Consider the following 21,262-nt stretch of genomic DNA (forward strand, 5'->3'; position numbering starts at 1 on the left):
GAAAAAGTAAACACAGTTTATGTAGGAAATAAAGTATTGCAAAACATAAGTACATAAAAAAAAGAAAGGTCTAAAAAGCCAAAAGGTTAGACAAAGGTTGGTGATAGTGCTTCTTTCAGATCATTTGAGAAACCTAGCGAACAAGGATATTCAGTCTTCAATAGTTTATATGGAAAGAAGTGACCTATAGCCATATTGGGCAAGTCTCATAGGAAAAGGTGGAAAACTAATAGTTAACTCTATCAAACTGAATAGAGATGCATAGTCAGACATACTGGGATAAAACAAGGGTCAGCAATTTATAGCCTGTGGGGCTAGCTACCTGTTGTTGTAAATAAAGTTTTACTGGGACACAACTATACCCATTCATTTACATATTGTCTGTGGTTGCTTTCAAATGACCGAGTTGAGTATTTATGCAAGCATCTAAATAGTAATCAAAATTGAATGGAAGGACTGGTTCTGTTTGACCATTTGGTGTAGATTGTAGACCTAAAATGTCCATTGTTTAAATATGGTAATATAAGGAGAAATGAGAACTTCTGTGTCAAAAACTTGAGCATTTCTTTATAGAGGTTTCCGTGTAGTATATACTATAATCATTGACATGTTTACTTTTCAAAAACAAATTATATTTCTTAACTGGCATTTCTTAGGCTGATGAAAACTTTTACACTTGTGCATGGACGTATGATAGCAATACAAGCCATCCTTTGCTGGCTGTGGCTGGATCTAGAGGCATAATTAGGATAATTAATCCCATAACAATGCAGTGCATAAAGGTGGGTTTTTGGTTAAATTGCAACTGCCCTATTTTGAATACACATTTGTGAAAACTTGTCATTTTTAATTTAAAACTAGTGGAATCTCAATATCTGTACAATTTCTAATTTGATTTGTACTTTGCTTTTTGCTTCCTTTAGACAAATCTTTTGAGACCTTTTTTACATTTGATAATACAAACTAAGGAATAAGCGGGAGGTTTTTATTATTTGCAATTTTTAAAAAAAGAATAATTTCCCTCCTGCTTTGCCTTATTCTGAGATGCTCTAATGAACTATAGGGGAAGAGTGAGTACTTTTTCCAAACATCCTAATTAGAGATAGAGAGTCAAGGACTTGTAAAGAACTGAAAGGTGAAGCCTGGGAATTTGATACTAAGATGTTTTGCAGATCACTTAATCAGAAGTTTTTAACCCTGGGGCACATTAGAATCACTTGAGGATCTTTTAAATCCTTGTCTGGGTCTCCGCTAATCCAGTCAAATCAAAATACCTGCATATAGGACTTGAGCTTTTTTTTTTTTCCTTTGACTTCATTGGGTGATTTTAATATGCAGCCAGGGTTGGGAACTACTACTTTAAGTGAAACTGTATTTCCATTCTTTTAAGATTAATGAAAGAATTTATTGATTTTAAAATGAAAGTTGAATGTTATAAATTTATTGTAGCATTATGTTGGCCATGGAAATGCTATCAATGAGCTGAAATTCCACCCAAGAGATCCAAATCTTCTCCTGTCAGTAAGTAAAGGTAAGAAAAGCAAATGTTTCTTTAGTCCTATTTATTTGGGAATGATTTTTTTTTAAGGGACAAAGAGTTCTAAGGTATTAAAAAAAAAAAGCCAGACTTAGAATTTATAAAGTACGTTTTTAGTAGAAAAATCTCAGGCTACAGTAGCATCCCTAGACCAAGAATTAGGTAAAAGGACTGTGAAATGGACTGTTAATATCAGACATAAATAAAATAATTGGTACTGAAAATTAAGTATGTGTCACCCTTATTCACAATAGTGTATTATGATTGTTCATCCTCAATTGAATTACATTTTTAAGCTTTATTAATTTTAAGTGGCAGATCCACCAAAGTTAGACATTTTTAAGAATTTTAAAAATAGTTTTGTAAATCTCCTTATCACTGACCAGTCATGTAATGAGAAATAATGCATCTGAAAATCTGTATTGCTTTTTCATATATAGTTTTTATTTTATTTTATAAAGTTTATATTTTATTCTATTTTTATAATAGAATTCCTTAAAATGCTAAGTTCTCCAGCATAAGGTCTCTGAAATACTTCCTGTATATATAAAGAAAGCCTTGCTTTCCTCTGTACGCTTATATTGGCATTATAAATTTATTCAGGGTTCAGACAAGCCTCTTAATTTCTGAGCTCTCTGAAATCATCTGTGTTGTTATTTCTACATTCTGTTCTTGATTGTTCTCTTTTTACTCTACATTATTATTCTAGTCAAGTTTATTCTTAAAGGCTTGTCAAACGTATAACCTTCCCTCCACAATCTGCTCATACTAAAAGATGTCCTCAAATCAAAACTTTTCCATGAAAATGCTTCAGTGTGATTTTTCTTTACCTACCAAGGCTTAAGTTTGGAAGTCAACACCTAAGAGCTGATAACTTTTTCTCTTTTCTTGATAATAGTAGCTGGGCCCAGGTATTTCTTTACAAGTGCTACAGGTCATAATGCCTTACTCTTTCTAAATACCACAACTCTAACCCTGCTCTTCCCACTTTGTGTCAGTTAAGTGCAGAGATAACCTATAGGATATAAGAAAATATTTGCAAATTATGTATCTAATAAGGGATTTGTATCAAGAGCTTTTACAATTCAACAATAAAGACAACCCTTTAAAAAATGGGCAAAGGTTTTGAATAGACCTTCTAAAGAATATACACTGATGTCCAGTGAACACATGAAAAGGTGCTCAGTATCATTTATCATTAGGGAAATACAAATCAAAAACACAATGAGACCACTTAATACCTACTAGAATGACTGTAATAAAAAAAAGACAGTAACCTGTGTTGCTGTGTAAAGTTGATTAGGATGTAGAGAAGTTTGAACCCCCACATACATTGCTGGTGGGAAAGTAAAATGTACACATTAAAAAACAGTCTAGCAGTTTCTCAAAAAGTTAAACATAGAAATACAGCTCCTGTGTGTGTATATGTAGTCAAGAGAAATGAAAACAGATGTCCACGTAAAAACTTGTACACAATTAGAATCAAGAAATAATTTTTATAACAATGTTAATTTCCACTAGTAAACCATTTATTACTGCCTCTTCTAGTGTATGGAATATGTTAATATTCATGTACAATATGGGCATTGTTGTATTTCAAGCTGTACCTTTTTATATTAATGTTGCTGTATATTTTTGTTGCTAATGTTTAGTGGAAAATGAGATTGTTCAAATTGTTATATTTCTAAGAGGTCTATAATACTATAGAAGTAAGTTGTACTGTATGTTTTTTATCCCTATTTTGGGGTTACTTTAGAAACCTTGTAGTCCCCTCAATTTGTAAATGAGCATAACTCCCATCAAATTAGGATGTTATTTAAAGGAAATTATTTGAGGCAAATAAGCTAAACATATTTTAAGACCACATAAATGCTTCTTTTTGATCTGGAAAGTTTGAGCTCATACTTAGTTAAGTCTACATGTTGATGTAAATATTTTCAGTTGTTATATAATGTAGATTCCATTCTTAATTCTCACTGTGCATTACTTAAGTCCAAACTTTTGTAGTTTTTTTTAAAGAGGTTTTGAGAGTCCAGAGTAAGTGAATGATAAAAGTCCATTTAAAAAAATTTTTTTTCATGTCTTTACTAGATCATGCATTACGATTGTGGAATATCCAAACAGACACTCTGGTGGCAATATTTGGAGGCGTAGAAGGGCACAGAGATGAAGTTCTAAGTGCTGTAAGTTGAAAGCTGCAGGGCAGTGACCTTCAGGTGTAGAGCTCTGAACAATCCCCATGGAACTCTTATAAGAAAGCATATGGTTTGTTTCATATAGCCTGCCAGGCACTCATTTACTTGTGACATAACAAGGTTTTTACTTTACAGATGAAGGAATAAAGCAAGTTAGGCTTTTTGTGCTTTATCTATACTCTTGCACTTTATACCAGCACCTTGATTCTCATGAAAGAATACCATGAACTTGTTAGTCAGAAATCACCAAGCCAACTTTCATTTTGCTGTTTCTCAGTTATTAAAGAAAAAGGTTAAGCTAGTTAGCAATTGAGATCAACTTTCATCTTTTATTTGAAGTTGAAATGTAAGATCCATTTTTAGGAAGTGTTTAATTGTGCTTAAACTAAGTTTTAGAGAACTCTTTGATGTCATGGTGTTATCTTTATATTTATGTATTATAATCTCTTGATCCATTTTAATGATATGATGTTGGTATTTTTAGTCAGCTAGTATTTTCACATTTTTACATTATTTTAGCTTTACTTATGTTCCATTTATAGCTTATCTAGTGGTTTTACAGTTCTTCAATATTTTATTAAACTGTGTAAAGGGGCACGTTGTTTTGAAGTCAGTAGCTTTTTATTTGGAAGTACTAAATATTTCTGTAGTTGGAGTTTGTATGCTTTTGTGAGAATCATACCTACCTACAGCTACCTTGTTGCCTTGGATTTTCTAAAAGTTGCAGAAGCATTCTTCCATCTGGTTTTATGTGTCCTAAGAGCCATGACTACCATCGTTTAAGAATTATAAATTAGAGCTACTGACTCTAAGGGTGTCTTGTTGCTATTGACAGTGAGATAATTAGAAGTAACAGCAACCAGACTTCTGAATTCAGTGAACACCAAACCTAAAGCCCTTAGGCTCTTGTAAAAACAGTGTTATTGATCAATTCAAAGGTTGGATTAACACAGAATAGCTAGATTAATAAGGAAAATCTCCTCCTCCTTAAATAGAACTCTACTGTTTTCTTCCCTTTTTTTTTAAGATTTTATTTATTTATTTATTTATTTTAAAGATTTTATTTATTTGACAGAGCACAAGCCTGAAGGCTGAAGGCAGATGCTTAACTGACTGAGCCCCCCAGGTGCCTCTAAGATTTTATTTTTAAGTAATCTCTACACCCAGTGTGGAGCTTGAACTCACAACCCTGAGATCAAGAGTTGCATGCCCTATTGACTGAGCCAGCCAGGCCCCCTTCTACTGTTCTTTCTTTTAAAAGTGAACTTAAAACCAATATAATAAGCATTTGGACTACAGATAAAGTAAAATTTCAGTTCAAGGACCAACTGTATAGTTTACAGCTGTCGATTTCATTGTTTAATCAGGGTTGGACAAAGAATACTGACAAACTCAGGTCTTTGCGTCATAGAATAATTGTTTTACTTCATTCAGTTTACCTTCAAAATCAAGCAAAGGAAATATTTAAAGATAATTGAATAGATAAAACTAAATTCAAACAGTTTACTTTCTTGACTTACATATTGTATAAGCTCATATAGTGTGGTTATGACTAATCAGTTAAAACTAAATCTTGGGAAAAAAAAGTCTTGGAAGCAGTAACAACTGATTTATGGGCTACATGGATAAACTCAAAATGTGTGTGACTTGAAATAGAATTTTCATTATGCTGTACATCAGATGAAATTTGGATAGTCTAATTTGGGCAGTTTTGTATATTTTAAGCTTTTCTCTTTTACATACAGGATTATGATCTTTTGGGTGAAAAAATAATGTCCTGTGGTATGGATCACTCTCTTAAACTTTGGAGGATCAATTCAAAGAGAATGATGAATGCAATTAAGGAATCTTATGATTATAATCCAAATAAAACTAACAGGTAACAACTGTGCTATTGAAAACAGTTTGTTTTTTCATGCTATTGGATAGGTGCATTTTACTTTTTCCAAAATTTTTACATAATCCCCCAACATTGAGTTTAGAAGCCCTTCTTTGAATAAGTTTTAGGTACCCATTTATATGCCATAAGATTTTTTAAATCAAAGCCCTTTATTTTTAGTCTGTTTGTGGCTCATTTTTCAAAATCCCCTTTAAATTTTGTCTTCATCTTAATTTAGTAGCATGTTTCACTTATTTTTATTTAGGTATGCATGTGCTTGACTATTTACATTTTAACAATTTTAAGCTGCTTAAACCTGCTCCGTGGGATAGGATAAAGGACCCTTCAGAATAGTATTACTTGTATTATTTGTCAACACTTTAAATTCAAAGTCAAGACAGTAAATCATGATTTTTTTAAATGGGTTTCTTGGCTTTATTTCATGATAATGTAATGCTTTCCTTTAAATGATCCCTTTTTTAGATGGAGAAAGTTCAAAACCAGGAGCCTTGCTTTATGGGACTGACTATGAGTGGGAACTGTGCAGTTTTCCTAAAACATAAATATATATATAATTTCAATATTTTTAATATATATATATAAAGATTTTTATTTTCTAAGTAATCTCTACACCCAACGTGGGGCTCAGATTTTAAACCCCAAGATCAAGAGTTGCACATTCCACCGACTAAGCCATCTAGATACCCCCTTAATATATTTTTGAAATGCTTTGATTTTTAATTCAATAACTGTCTTTTCAGAATCTCATCAGGCTATTAACACTTTCACTGTCACTATGGTATGTCTGTGTATATTAACTTCGTTTGCACTTCTGTTTTAACAAAAAGCATTTATTTTCTGGTTATCAAACCAGATTATTAATAGGTTATCAGTTAAATTTATAACCATCAACAAATACTTCAATGCACTAACATATTTGGCTAAAAAGCAATTAATATAATTATAGCAGAATTAAGAATTTGTATTAGATCATTAATAACATTTTAATGTTTTAATAAAGAAAAGCTCCCAGAATCTGAACTGGAAAGAATGTTTGAGATGATTCAGCCCAACATCCTTTTTACATATGAGAGAAAAGTAAAGAGAGGACATGTGAGTTGCCCAAGACACAACTAATTCATGGCATCATGTCATTCTTCTACAGTTATTTCAGTATAAATCTGAATCACTAGATTAGAAATGTTAGGTATACTTTTAAGTAACTATAGAATTGGTAGTGACTTCTCTGCTTGGTGGTCTTCTCAAAAACATCTTTAAAGAAAAAATAGCACTATGTTTCACTTTCCTAAGTACAGGAAAATTCTTAATAAATGCCAAATTCCTTTTAGATACCATTTTTAGAAATTGTTGCTCAAGGGAGGACTCTCATCTAACCTTGTCTTTAGCAGCCTTTGGAATGATGTGTCATTGTTCCTAGAAAGGTGACCATCTTTTGAAATAATGTAGATATGTTGACTTTGATAGACTGTTAATGCTTAAATTTAAAGGTTTGAATAGTTTAATGTTTTCTATGAGAAACTTTTAGTGCTGTAATCAGATGATACTGCTTATCATTGGTTAGGATAGCCAGAATTTGAAGTGATTTATTTTGGTCTCCATAGTAAGATAAGAAGCTATAATTTTTGTAAATGAAATTTCATAAGAAAATTGAAATGAGAGCCGATAATGGAAAAAGTACAGAAATATATGAAATGAGACTTTAGGTCTCAATAAACACATAAGAAGGTATGCAGTTTTCTAGGAACACAGAATTAATAGTCATATAAATATGAAAGTGAAAATTAGTGTGATTCTACTATTCTTTTTTCTTTTTAACTTTTGACATTTCCATTGCAGGCCATTTATTTCTCAGAAAATTCACTTTCCTGACTTTTCCACCAGAGACATACATAGGAATTATGTCGATTGTGTGCGATGGTTAGGTGATTTGATACTTTCCAAGGTATGCTAACTGCTGTTAAGCTGTACTTCTGTTGTTTGTTTGTGTGAGTTGGAACCTTGCAGGGAGCACAATTTTTTTATACAGTTTGGTAAATTGGATGGCAGATGGGAAATTCCTTTTTTTTCCCTTAAAGCCTCATAGATTTGGAAACTTGTTTTAGGCATATAACATCCTGATGATTATTATAACTTGTGCTGCAATAACAGGAAAAATGTTAACTTGTAAGATGATATTCTTCTCTGATACCCGATGTTACCATTTCAGTCAATTTGTATTTACCAAAACAGACAGCTGGAATTGGCTATGGCTGTAGTTTGCCAACCCCTTCTCTCTCATGTGTTGATGTGTATTTACATATTTTTTGCTGATAATTTAGAGTAGTTGTTGGTGATGTTATCTGAACATTTAGGATTGTCATATTTGGAAAAATTGCTATCCAATTTCTTTTCTTGATGTGGATTTCAGGGCATTTCATATTTTCTTGGACAGAGCCTGACTTATTTTTTTCTTGGCTTTACGGGTATAGTTTTACCTTTTTTTTTAAACTTTTGATCTTGAAATAATTAGATTCTCAGTAAGTTTCATAGAAAGTACAGAGAGGTCCCATATTGCCCTTCACCCAATCTCTCCCACATACATCTCACATAACTGTAATACAATATCAAATTTAGGAAATTGACATTGTACAATGTGTGTGTATAGTTCTGTGTTGTCATTTTATCACATGTGAATTTTGTCATTTCAAGAATGTTACAGTATGGGACCTTTTAAGATTGGTTTTTCCACTCAGTATAATGCCATCCAAGTTGTTGTGTGTATCAATAGTTTTCCTTTTTTTTATTGCTGAGTAGTATTCCATGGTATGGATATACCACAGTTTATTTAACTATTCATCTGTTGTAGGACATTTTGGTCCTTTTGCAGTTTGGGGTATTACAAATAAAGCTGCTAATGAACAATCGTGTACAGGTTTTTGTGTGGACTTAAGTTTTCATTTCTCTGGGATAAATGCCTAGAATGGCAATTGCTGGGTCATGGTTAAGTTTGTTTAGTTTTTTAAGAAACTGCCAAACTATTTTCCAGAGTGGCCGTGCCATTTTACATTCCCACCAGCAATGTATGAAAGATCCAGTGTCTCCGAATCTTCACCGGCATTTGGTATTGTCACTATTTTTTATTTTAGCTGTTCTGATAGGTGTGTAGTGATATCTCATCATGGTCTTAATTTGCATTTCCCTGATGGCTAGTGATGAACATCTTTTTCATATGCTTATTTACCATCCATATATCCTTTTTGATGATGTCTCTTCATATCTTTTGCTCATTTTCTAATTGGATTGGTTTTGTGTTTTTTTTATTGAGTTTTGAGAGTTCTTAATATATTCTAAATATGAATCCTATGTCAGATATGTAGTTTGCAAATATTTTCTTCCAGTCTGTAGCTTGTCTTTTCATCCTCTTAACAGGGTCTTTTGCAGAGCAAATGTTTTAATTTTGATGAATTTCAATTTATTGATTTTTGAAAAAATTTTATGGATTGCACTTTTGATGTTATGTTTAAGAGCTCTTCACGCTCTGGATCCTAAAGATGTTTTCCTATGTTTTCTTCTAAAAGTTTTATAGTGTTATGTTTTATTAAATGTATGATCTATTTTGAGTTAATTTTTATATGAGGTTTAGGTAGTAGTTCATTTTTTGCCTATGGATATCCAGTTATTCAGCACCATTTGTTGAAAGACTTCTTTCTCCTTTGAATTGCTTTTGCACCTTGGTCAAAAATTGTTTGGCCTACTTGTGTGAGGCTCTTCTGGTTTTTCTGTTCTTTTCCCTATACCACTACTATATATACACAGTCTTGATTACTGTAGTTCTGTAATAAGTCTTGGAATTGGTTAAGTGTTTTCTTCCACTTTATTATTCTTTTTTGAAATTGTTTTTTAGCTATTTTGATTCCTTTGCCTTTCTGTTTAAATTTTAGAATAATCTTGTCTACATTTTATAAAAAAATCTTGCTGGGGGTTTTTTGGGCAGTGAAGAGTTTGGTATTTTGTTAAATTTGTGTATCAGTTTGATGGGGAATTAATATCTGCTCCGCTCTCCAGTTCATGAACATAGTATGTCTCTCCATTTAGATCTTGGATTTTTATTATCAGCATTTTGTAGCTTTTGTCATACAAGTCCTGTACATGCTTTGTTAGATTTATACCTAAGTACTGCCCTTTTTTGAATGATTATAAATGGTGTTCCTTACTTCTATGTGTTTATTGCTAGTATACAGGAATGCTGTATATTGACCTTGAATCCCGTGGTTTTTTGTCTAGTACTTGGGAATGTTTTCATAGACCATCATGTCATCTGCCTATAGAGACAGTTTTATATCTTCATTTCTGACCTTGCCTTATTTCACTGGCAAACTTTCCGGTTCTGTGTTGAATAGCGGTGTTAAGATCAGACATTCCTGACTTGTTTCTGATATTAAAAGGGAAAGAATTCTGTCTTTAACAATTACGTATATTAGCTGTATGTTTTTTATAGTTCTCTATCAGGTTGAGAACTATCCCCCTTACTAATTTTTTTGAGAATTTTATCATGAATAGGTGTTGAATTTTGTCAAATGCTTTTTCTATATCAGGTGATATGATCATGTGGCTTTTTCTTAGCCTGTTAATGGAGTGTATTTAATTGGTTTTTTTTGTTTTTTTTTTTTTGATCTGGTCCTGTATCCCTAGAATCAGTTTATTTGTTCATAGTGTAATTTTTTATAAGTGTTGTTAATAGCTGGTATTTTGTCAAAGATTTGTTTGTATTCATGAGGTTATGATACTAGTCTGAAGTTTTTTGTAATGTCTTTGTCTGGTTTTGGTATTGATAATCCTGGCTTCATAAAATGAATTGGCGAGTTTTCCCTCTTATTTTCTGGAAGAAATGATAAGAAATTCTTCATAAATGGTTATTAGAATTCTCTGGTTAAATCATCTGGGCCTAGAAATTTTTGAGAGTTTTAAAGATACAGATTCCATTTCCTTAATAGTTAAAAAAGCTGTTCAGGGGCGCCTGGGTGGCTCAGTCGTCGGCTCAGGTCATGATCTCAGGGTCCTGGGATCGAGCCCCTGCTCCGCGGGGAGCCTGCTTCTCCCTCTGCCACTCCCCCTGTTGTGTTCCCTCTCTCGCTGTGTCTCTCTGTCAAATAAATAAATAAAATCTTTAAAAAAAAAAAAAGGCTGTTCAAATTAACTATTTCATATTATGTGAGTTGTGGTAGTTTATGTTGTATGAGGAATTGATCCATTACATCTAAGGTAAAATTTATGTGTAGAGTTGTTTGTAATATTCTCTTATTTTCCTTTTGACAACTGCAAGGTCTCTACTGATAGCCCTGCTTCATTCCTGAAATGGTAATTTGTCTTCTTTTTTTTTGTTGTTAAGTCTTGGTAGGGGCTACTCAATTTTTTCTCTCTTCTTCCTTTTGTTTGCCATGGGTGTATTTTGCTCTTTTAGTAGTTTCTTAAGGTGTGGGAGCTCAGATTATTGAGTTGAGACTTCTCTAAGATAAGTATTAGATGCTATAAATTTTCCTCTCTGCCTTTATTTAGCTGCATCTCACTAATTTTGGTAAGAAATGTGTTGTTCAGTTTCTAGGTATTGGAGATTTCTTGTTACCTTTCTTTTAATGATTTCTAATTTGATTTCATTGTGGTCAGAGCATACTCTTTGTAATTTGGGTTCTTTTAAACTTTTTTGAGATTTATTTTATGGCACTATCTTGGGTATGTTCTGTGGGAGCTTGAAAGGAATGTGTAATTCTATTTGTGGGGAGTGTTCCATAAGTGTCCGTTAGGTGCTATTGGTCGATGGTGTGGTTGAATTCTTTTATAGCTTCATTGACTTTTCTGTCTACTTATTTTATCGAATATTGAGAGATGGGGAAGTCTCCAGCTGTAATTGTGGATTTTTTTCCCTTTTTGCTTTCAGTTTTATGATGTTTTGCAGCTCTGTGTGTTGTTTGTTATTGCTGTGTCTTGGTGACTGGACCTTTTTAGTTTTTTTTTCTTTCTTCCTTTTTTTCTTCTATCTGGGCTTTTTCCCTGATTTCCTGTAGGTTATGTAAACATTTTTTTCAGCAGGCTCTATGCCCAATGTAGGGCTTGAACTCACAAGCCCTAGATCAAGGGTCCCATGTTCTACTGACTGAGCCAGCCAGGCACCCCTATGTGAATATTTTTTAGAATTACACTTTTTTTTTTTTTTTTTTTAAGATTTTTTATTTGTTAGAGTGCACACCAGAGCATAAGTGAGAGCAGAGAGCCAGACTCGGGGCTCGATTCCAGGACCCCAAGATCATGACCTATGCAGAAGGCAGATGCTTAACCAACTGAACCACCCAGGTGCCCCTAGAATTCCATTTTGATTTATCTGTAATATTAAGTACATTTTTTTTTTAAGATTTTATTTTTTTGAGAGAGAGCATGAGCAGGGAGGAGAGGGAGAGGCAGGCTCCCCGCGAGCAGGGAGCCTGATGCGGGGGCTCAATCCTGCACCTGAGCCGAAGGCAGGCGCTTAACTGACTGAGCCACCCAGGCGCCCCTAAGTACATTTCTTTATGCAGCTTTTTGGTGTTTCCTCTAGATACTATATATGTATATTTATTAACTGTTTTGTTACCTTTTGTTATAATTTATTTTTGTTAATGCTATCTATAAGAAAGTCACTTTAGGTATAAAATAGGTGTAGATTAAAAGTAAAAAATTGCCTAAAGATATGCCTACCAGGCAATAATAAATATAAAAACATATTTATGTAACCTGTCTATTGTGTATCAACATTTTACCACTTGACACGAAGTGTAGAAACCTTATTTTCCTTTGTTACTTTATCCACCGCTTATAGTTTGTCTTAAATATTCCCTTTATAATTGAGAAAAACATCAAAAAATGTTACCATTTTTGCTTCAACCATCAAACATAATTTAAAAACTCAAGAGGAAAAGGAGAGTACTTACTCATTTTGCTTTTTCCATTGTTCCTTCCTGATGTTCCAAGATTCCTTCTCATATTATTTCCTTTGTGTTTATAAAACTGCCTGTAACCATTCTTTTAGGGTAGTTCTTTTGGTGACAAATTCTTCGTTTTTCTTCATCTGAGAATGTCTTCATTTCTCCTTCATTCCTGAAAGGTATATTCACTTGATATAGGATTTTACCTAGACAGTTATTTTCTTTACACATTTGAAAAATGTTGTGTTCCCTCTTTCCAGGGTCTGTGGTTTCTGCTCAGACACCTGCCATCATTGGAATTGTTTTTCTTCTAAATATAAGGTGTTCTGTCTTACTTGCTTTTTTGTCTTTTTAGTTTTCAGAAGTTTGAATATGATGTACCTTGATTTCTTTGGATTTTATCTTTTAGAGTTCACTCACCTTCTTAAATTGTAGTAAATTTGTCTTTTGGAGATACAGTTGTGCCAGATCTGGAAACTTTTCAGCCACTATTCAGATTCTTTTTTTAGACCTGCTCTCTTCTTCCACTCCTTTTGAACTCTAATGATATGAATGTTAGATCTTTTATTTGACCCCTGGGACTATCTTTTTTCGTTTGTTTCCTTTTGTTTGGATTGGGTACTTTCTGTTTTTCTAACTTTAAATTTACTGACTCTTGTTGAACGTTTAGGTTGATTTTCTTATTTTGGTTATAGTATTTTTCAGTTCTAAATTTTCCATTTGATTCTTATTTCTTTGCTAAGACTTTTTGTTCTTGTTTTTAAGTGTGTTTATAATTGCTCATTGAAGCATTTTTTTCAGAGAAGCATTTTTATGATGGCTGCTTTAAAATCCTTGTCAGATAGTTCCAACACCTATGCTTCTCATTGTTGGCATTTAGTCTGTTAGCATTAAAGTTGAGATTTTTCTGATTCTTGGTATGACAAGTGAATTTTTGAGATCTAGATATTTTGAGTGTTATACTACAAGACTGTGTGTCTTATTTAGATGTTTTTTACATTCTTCCTCTGATAAATTTTCAGCTGGGGAAGGGGAGTACTACTTCATGATTGGTAGGTGGTGGGGAAGTCGAGATGGTGGTGTCTCATTACTGTTCCCCAAAGTGGTCTCCACTGACACGGGGGGGGTCATGGATGATTATAAACATGCTAACTTTGCTAGGCCTCCTCTGATACCACCCCAGGCAAAGAGGAGAAGGAGGAGAAAGTTACCTCCTTACGGGTGAGGGGTAGGGAGGGTCAGGTACACATTTGAGGTGCAGAGTTACACCTGAGAAGTGCTCCCCACTGGGCCTTTGCTGGTTCATGCGAGCATGGGCCCACAGTTTTTTTCTGTGGTGTTTGGCAGGAGTAGAGTGTTAGAAAATTTTCTCTCCTGCTAGGTTGTCACTTTCCTGGTTCTTTGGTTATTAGAGAGAGCAGGCTTTTGTTGGGGGTATTTTGGACTTAACCCATGGGTACTGCTGAGCTGCTGCCTTGTCTAGTATCCAGTCGGGTACATAAATGAGGCAGAAGAAAACCAAGGAACTCGGGCGCCTGGGTGGCTCAGATGGTTAAGCGTCTGCCTTCGGCTCAGGTCATGATCCCAGGGTCCTGGGATCGAGTCCCACATCGGGCTCCCGGCTCGGCGGAGAGCCTGCTTCTCCCTCTGACCCTCTCCCCTCTCATGCTGTTTCTCTCTCGCTCACTGTCTAAAAAATAAATAAAATCTTTAAAAAAAAAAAAAAAGAAAGAAAAGAAAACCAAGGAACTCAACGTCCTGAAGTCCCAAGGTTCCAAACCAACCTGCCTTCTCTCTACCTTTCAAAATCTTATGTTTGCTTTATATTTGATACTCAGTCTTTTAAGCTATAGTGAGGATAAATAGGGGAAAGTACATCTACTTCATCGTTTTGGAAGTAGAAGTAAAAAGCCACTAGCTCTAAAATTTCTTTTCTTAGAACTTAATCAGATGAAAGGATTTCTGCATTTTAGGTTTCAGGAAGCTGACATGAATGAACTATATTGGTGGTCTCAAATCTTTCTGCATCAGAATCACTAGGAGAACATTGTAAAAATAGATTCCTAGGCCTCAGTCACAGAGTTTTCTAAATCTGGCACAAGGACCTGGGAATTCGTAATTTTAAAAAGCTCTCTAGATGATTTTTCAAGTGCAGTCATCAATTACAGCGAACAAATTCTCCTTACCTCCTTAAGTTTTAGTTCATGAGGGGACTCTACTAATTAAGGATCCTTTACCAGTGTAATCGGTGACAGGCACTTGAAGAACTATGTCATAATTGTTCTGCTTCAGCCTTACCTTGTAGAGAATTCTGATTCAGTGGGGTTGGGACCAAGATGAGTCTTTTGAGGGAAGTCTACAGGCTGTCAATCCAATTGTGCATTTAGTTAGGTCATCAAAGTAGGTGATCTCTAATCTAAGGTACTTTACAGTAAAGAACTTGTGTATCAGATATATAGCCCTGGGATTTTATATAATCTAAAAAGACAAGAGAAGAAAAACGGGGGGAGGGGTGTTTTCCCCTCCCTAATCTTCCTGTGGCCCTGCTGTTAAACTGTTCGTATGTCAGTGAACCGGATAGAGCTGCCCCACGGGACTATGTAGGCTGTGTCATGTAAACTCCAGAAGGCACTCTTCCCTACACAGGCGTTTCTCAGTCCAGGTTCTGTTGAGATACTGGGCTAGATCATTCTTTTTTTTTTTTTTTTTTAATTGGGAGGGGCCATCCAGCAGCATCTCTCGCCTCTAATCTACTAAAGGGCAGGGACATTGCAAAATGTCCCTCAGTTGGCACACCACTGACGTATAATACGAATAGTGCCCACTGTGTTGCAGTTTTTCTTCCATTGTGTTCCTTATCACTTGCTGCTTAACTAGAATGTGTGCAAAGACAATGATACTAGAATAGGAAGGTGTAGTGTAACTTAGTCTAGTTCAGTCCTATCCCCATATCAATGTCTTGATGTTAAAACCCCTGAGTTTATTGCCTTCTATATAATCTGATCTCTTAAGGCCTCTAAGCAGGGGCCATATTGAAGAGCCATGCATTTGTATAGGGTTTTTGTAATTTACCTTTGTTATAAAACACTCCGGTTTCTGGGTGCCACAGTATCTAGAGATGGATTTGGTTTAGAAGAGAAATTGTGACTTCAAAATGAGATTCCAGATAATATAACGCTTTTGAATATTGTTAAATTCTGTTGTAATACGACTTCTTGTCCTCAAGTGTGGACATTGACTCTATAAATATAATGATCTGTAATATAAATGAATGTATATCACTGTATTTAGTAGATGGATAACCAGGTTTTAAGACCGTTGATTCTAAAAATAATAAAAAAGAGCTTTGTTTTTAATATTTAAAATTCAGTTCTATATGTAACATTTCTTTTTTTCTCATTTCTCTCTCTTAAAGTCTTGTGAAAATGCCATTGTGTGCTGGAAACCTGGCAAAATGGAAGATGATATAGATAAAATTAAACCCAGTGAGTCTAATGTGACTATTCTTGGGCGATTCGATTACAGCCAGTGTGACATTTGGTACATGAGGTTTTCTATGGATTTCTGGCAAAAGGTAGCAACATATTTTTACATTTTAAACTTAAGACCATTGTAATTTCACTTTTCTCTGTTGTGCATCCATGTTCAGTTTCCTCTAAGAATCTGCCTTGATATTTTATATTGATTACTTTGGCCTGTGATGTTATTTATTCTACCTTTGTGGTTCTGCATACCATCTGCAATGCTTAGTATAAATGCAGTTGACAGGTGTCAATGGTGGCAGTGAGATGCTTGCTTTCCATAACATCTGTTATTAAGGTAGCTTTTTTTGTAGAAAAGCTTGGAGAAAAATCAACATGGAAGATGGGGCAAACTACTAGTTATCTAAAATTTGAAAGAGATTGGTGTTAGGAATTTGTAGTAACAAATTACCTGGGTATTTATTTCTATCAGAAAACTGTGGAGGAGCTGTCTGTAGCTTTTGCTATAATTCTTTAAGGCAGAATAGAATAAAGAGTACATGCTAACAATGTAAATTGTAAAGTCCTTTGTAAGTTTGCAGAATGCCTTCTAATTTACTCAGGATACCTCTGAAGTATTAGTTGCTGTTACCCCATTAAAAATCAGAAATATAAGATGCAAAGAACCAACCATGAGCATAGCCAAAGGCTGGAGCTGAGGTTTTTCTGAAATACGAATATGTCTTAGGAATGCTTGAAGGCTCTGTACCTATTTTAATAATTCGGTGTTTTTAAAAATATGTTTATACAGATGCTTGCATTGGGCAATCAGGTTGGCAAACTTTATGTTTGGGATTTAGAAGTAGAGGATCCTCATAAAGCCAAGTAAGTATTTAGAAATATTTATTGATTAGGGATGCCTGGGTGGTTCAGTCGGTTAAGCAGCTACCTTCGGCTCAGATCATAATCCCAGAGTCCTGGGATCAAGTCCTGCATCAGGCCCCCTGCTCTGTGGGGAGTCTTTGCTTCTCCTACGTGCCCCCCTCCCCTGCTTGTGTGCCTTCTCTCTCGTAAAAATAAATAAAATCTTTTTAAAGAAATTTTTATTGATAATTTCTGCCTTTTTCTCAAATGTTATGCCAATAGATAGAAGTAATTGATACTTGAACTACCATTCTTAAATCATTTTTAACATTTACATGGCTCAGTTATTTTAAAATACTTTTTATTCTCATAATGACTGTTTATCGTGAGTACTTTGACAGGTTGCTTCTTTTTTTAAAATATAAAATATACCCAAATTTTATGAAATTAGAAATTGAGCTCTCAGTGATGTTTTAAATGCTTTCCATATGACTTGGAACATCTGTTTGTTTTCTAATTCACTGGTTTAATTTGATACATTTTTTATGAATGGCATTTAACCTCTTGTCTTGTTTTTTCCTAGATGTACAACACTGACTCATCATAAATGTGGTGCTGCTATTCGACAAACCAGTTTTAGCAGAGATAGCAGTATTCTTATAGCTGTTTGTGATGATGCCAGTATTTGGCGCTGGGATCGACTTCGATAAAATACTTTTTCTTAATCAAAATTAGTGTGTGTTTTCTGTGTATAATAGAATTACTGTATCTTGCTAGTAAGGGCACATAGAGCATTTAGAGTTGTCTTTCAGCATTCAATCAGGCTGAGCTGAATGTAGTGTTTACATTGTTTACATTCTTTGTACTGTCTCCTGCTCAGACTCTACTGCTTTTAATAAAAATTTATTTTTGTAAAGCTGTGTGTTTATTTTCATTGTGATAAAAAGAAATGTTGAAAGTAATAAAAGTACGCCCTTTTTGTTAATGACCATTTTTGTAGTTCTTTTAACTGAAGAAAGCTATATAATGTAGTGATTAAGTGTAAGCTCTAGAACTAAGCTGAATTTAAGTCTTGGCTCTGCAACTATGAGCTGAGCTAAATAACTGAACATCTACCTCAGTTTCTTTGTATGTGAAACATGGATAAGAATACCTACCTCATAGGGTTATTAAGGATCAAATGATTAAACAAGTGAAGCAGCTGGAACAGTACTTGACATACACTAAACCCTAAATACATTGTTACTTTTTTTTATTGGAAATTGTATTAACTATGTCTTTGTATTTCTTCTGTAATAACTTGATAGTAATTATATTTAAAATTCTATAGTTGGCACATACAATGATTTAAGCTTTCCACACAGTTGAAAAAAAATGCTGCTATTTGGTTTGCAGCTAGACCATTAGCAATCTTTTTTTAAGATTTTATTTATTTGAGAGAGAGCATGAGAGGGGGGAGGGTTAGAGGGAGAAGCAGACTCACTGCTGAGCAGGGAGCCTGATGTGGGACTCGATCCTGGGATTCCAGGATCATGACCTGAGCTGAAGGCAGTCACTTAACCCACTGAGCCACCCAGGCACCCGACCATTAGAAATCTTAATGGAAATAATTACCATTAGAGCAAGTGAGAAGAGGACAGAGAAGCTTGAATGCAGGCAATTGAAAAATGAAAGAAATGGGGAGTATGTACAGTGTTATGTCTGCTTTTCTAGAAATGTATTGGTTAAGAGAAATAAGTAGATTGAGGGAATCAGACTTGAGAGTAGTTGGGTCTTTTTGTTCCAAACATAAGGTGCTTTGTATATATTTATGAACAAGAAACAGCAAGAATGAGACCGATAAAAAAGTCCAGAAAATTGGGGTACCTGGGTGGCTCAGATGGTTAAGCATCTGCCTTTGGTTCAGGTCATGATCCCAGGGTCCTGGGATCAAGTTCCATGTTGGGCTCCTGGCTCAGCGGGGAGTCTGCTTCTCCTCTCCCTCTCCCTCTGCTCATGCTCTCTCTCTCTGTCTCGAATAAATAAAATCTTTATTAAAAAAAAAAAGACCAGAAAATCCCCAAAGAGAACCAACATGACATGTGGAGGAGTTGACCTAAAGAAGAGGGAATAAGGAAAACACGAGTAAATCAGAAGGTAGGAAGTAAAATAAGGGGTGCTGGGTAGAATCTAAGACTGAATTTTATCAGATTGTGAGATTCATGAGCCTTGTGTTTATAAATCTTACGCATTTCCATGAACACACCAGTATTTAATACCTTTCTGGATGTGTTCATTGCTTCTGGTTTTTGCTATTATAAACAATATTTAGACTTCTAGCACAGGATACAAGTCTTTGTGTACCCCTCTGATTATTTCCACACTCATCTTTCAGAATTAGTCAATGAAACGGTATTTCTATTAAGGTTGTACCAGATTCACTTGCTCCAACAGTGTATGTTGGTACCCATTTTACTTTTGTTACTAATTCCTGTGTATATCTGTAGATAAGCAGTTGGCAAACTTTTTTGGTAAACAGCTAGGTAGTAAATATTTTAGGCTTTGGAGGCCATACATTCTCTGTCACATTCACTCTACTACTATAGTGTGAAAGCAACTATAGACATTACGTAGATGAATGGGCCTGGCTGTGTTCAATAAAATTAACAAAAACACAGAGTGGGCCATATTTGCTTCATAAACTAGTTTTGCCCACTCTTGCTATGGATACTAGATATTGAAACTAAACACTTAAGGAGGCCCCTAAGGTGGTTGAAAATTTAGGTCAGCCAAATAGCTCACAAAGATCACCAGATAGGCAATGACACATGCTATGACTGATAGGTGAAACGGTACATAATAGACCACCAAGGACTTCAGATACTGGAGTTATCAGAAAATGTAAAAGAGCCACATTTAAAATTGCTGCTTTTTACCTATATTCCACCCTTTCCTGGCTTTCTTACTGAACATTTCAATGATCATCTAATATACTACATAATTTACTTTGGTTAGTTGTATTTCTACTCCCACTGGGGTGTAGTCTTTTATAAGAGTGGATTGTGGTTTGTTTATTTTGCTGGTATAACCACTTAGAACAGTGCCTTGCACATAGGTACTCAATAAATACTTGAATGAATGAAAATAAAAGTTGCAGTCACAAAAATAAGCAATTAGAGAATACTAAGACTAACCAGGAGGATTTATAAAAGAAACAACTAGAACTTTCAGAAGTGAAAAATGATTGAAGTAAAAGTGAATGTAAGATTAGACATAATAGAGATAAGTGAACTGGAAGAGAGCCTAAGAAATTACTTGGAATGTGTTAAAGAGAAGGAAATTGAGAATATGAGGAGTTACAAAGTATAAAGCATAAAATGAAAAGGTCCAGTGGTAATTGCTTAATCAAAAAAAAGGAAGGCAAGGCAATACTTGAAGTAAATAAACCATGATACCTGAGTGTCAAGTGGGCAGGAAGAGAGATGGTGGTTCTGGCATGTTCTTTACCATTATGTCTACCACTTCCATTGCAGTCCTAGCCACTAATGTGCCAGTCTGTTTAGTCACCCCCCAGGCCAGAACTTTGCCCCAAACTATTAAGTCCTGAGAAAAATCCCCACCCCAGTTGATCTCAAGCTTGACAAGGGGCCTCAGCTGATGCCATATCCCTCTTGCAGCCTTTTGTGGTGACGTAGGGTGCTCACCAGGACAGCAAGTTCTTCCAAGCCCTTCTACAGAACAATTTGAATTATAATAGACTTGGAAGGCCTTGGGTAGGAACCAAAGACTGGCATCCCTATGGGTCTACCCAGAGCCTGGTGCTTGATCTAAACTCCCATCATTCACTACAAGTATTCATTCCAGTGCTAGGATGAGCCACAAATTCTCTATGTAACTCCACATCATGTAACCTATTTTCTTTCTGGATTAGAAAGTGCACTTTGAATAGTGAGGACACTTTAGAAAGTGCATACTTAGCTCACCTGGATCTCCAACCGAAAAGTGGGAAACAAATGTATGTGTTAACGTGGAGGTATTAAGCACTGTGACATTGTCCATGTAGGTCAAGATAATGCTCATTCCCTCCAAGAGAGCCAAAGTCATGATAGGCTCCAGAGCTTGGGTGAGTGTCACAGAATTCTTGTCTATGGATTTCAGAATGAAGTCTTCCTGGAGCCCCCTGTACTTCGATGGACCCCACACCCAGCTCTTTGGGAAAGAAATGTAGAATAATTCCAGAGGAACAGGGTGCTAGTGGTCATTTGCAGGGCCCATTGAAAAATGAAATTGCAAGTCTCTTGTTTATTTATTTTATTATTATTAACATATAATGTATTATTTGTTTCAGGGGTACAGGTCTGTGATTCATCAGTCTTAAATACAATACACAA

General features: G+C 34.9%; 1 protein-coding gene across 3 annotated transcripts in view; it reads left to right on the top strand.

Annotated features, from left to right (window-relative positions):
- EED (embryonic ectoderm development) overlaps positions 1 to 17,808 on the top strand; it is a 29,575-nt gene extending 11,767 nt beyond the window's left edge. For 2 of the 3 annotated variants that reach the window (XM_034994978.1, XM_034994977.1), the window contains 9 exons: positions 657 to 782; positions 1,450 to 1,531; positions 3,629 to 3,720; positions 5,478 to 5,611; positions 7,469 to 7,574; positions 8,658 to 8,732; positions 15,983 to 16,141; positions 16,840 to 16,913; positions 17,476 to 17,808. In XM_034994978.1, coding sequence (XP_034850869.1) covers positions 657 to 782; positions 1,450 to 1,531; positions 3,629 to 3,720; positions 5,478 to 5,611; positions 7,469 to 7,574; positions 8,658 to 8,732; positions 15,983 to 16,141; positions 16,840 to 16,913; positions 17,476 to 17,602 — 975 coding nt within the window. In that variant the 3' untranslated portion in view covers positions 17,603 to 17,808. The remainder of the gene's footprint in view (positions 1 to 656; positions 783 to 1,449; positions 1,532 to 3,628; positions 3,721 to 5,477; positions 5,612 to 7,468; positions 7,575 to 8,657; positions 8,733 to 15,982; positions 16,142 to 16,839; positions 16,914 to 17,475) is intronic. The other variant, XM_034994979.1, reaches the window with a different exon arrangement.
- The last annotated feature ends 3,454 nt before the right edge of the window (positions 17,809 to 21,262 follow it).

This window comes from Mirounga leonina, unplaced genomic scaffold, assembly GCF_011800145.1.
Source record: "Mirounga leonina isolate KUSES-001 unplaced genomic scaffold, KU_Mleo_1.0 Mir_92, whole genome shotgun sequence".
Lineage (NCBI taxonomy): Eukaryota > Metazoa > Chordata > Mammalia > Carnivora > Phocidae > Mirounga > Mirounga leonina.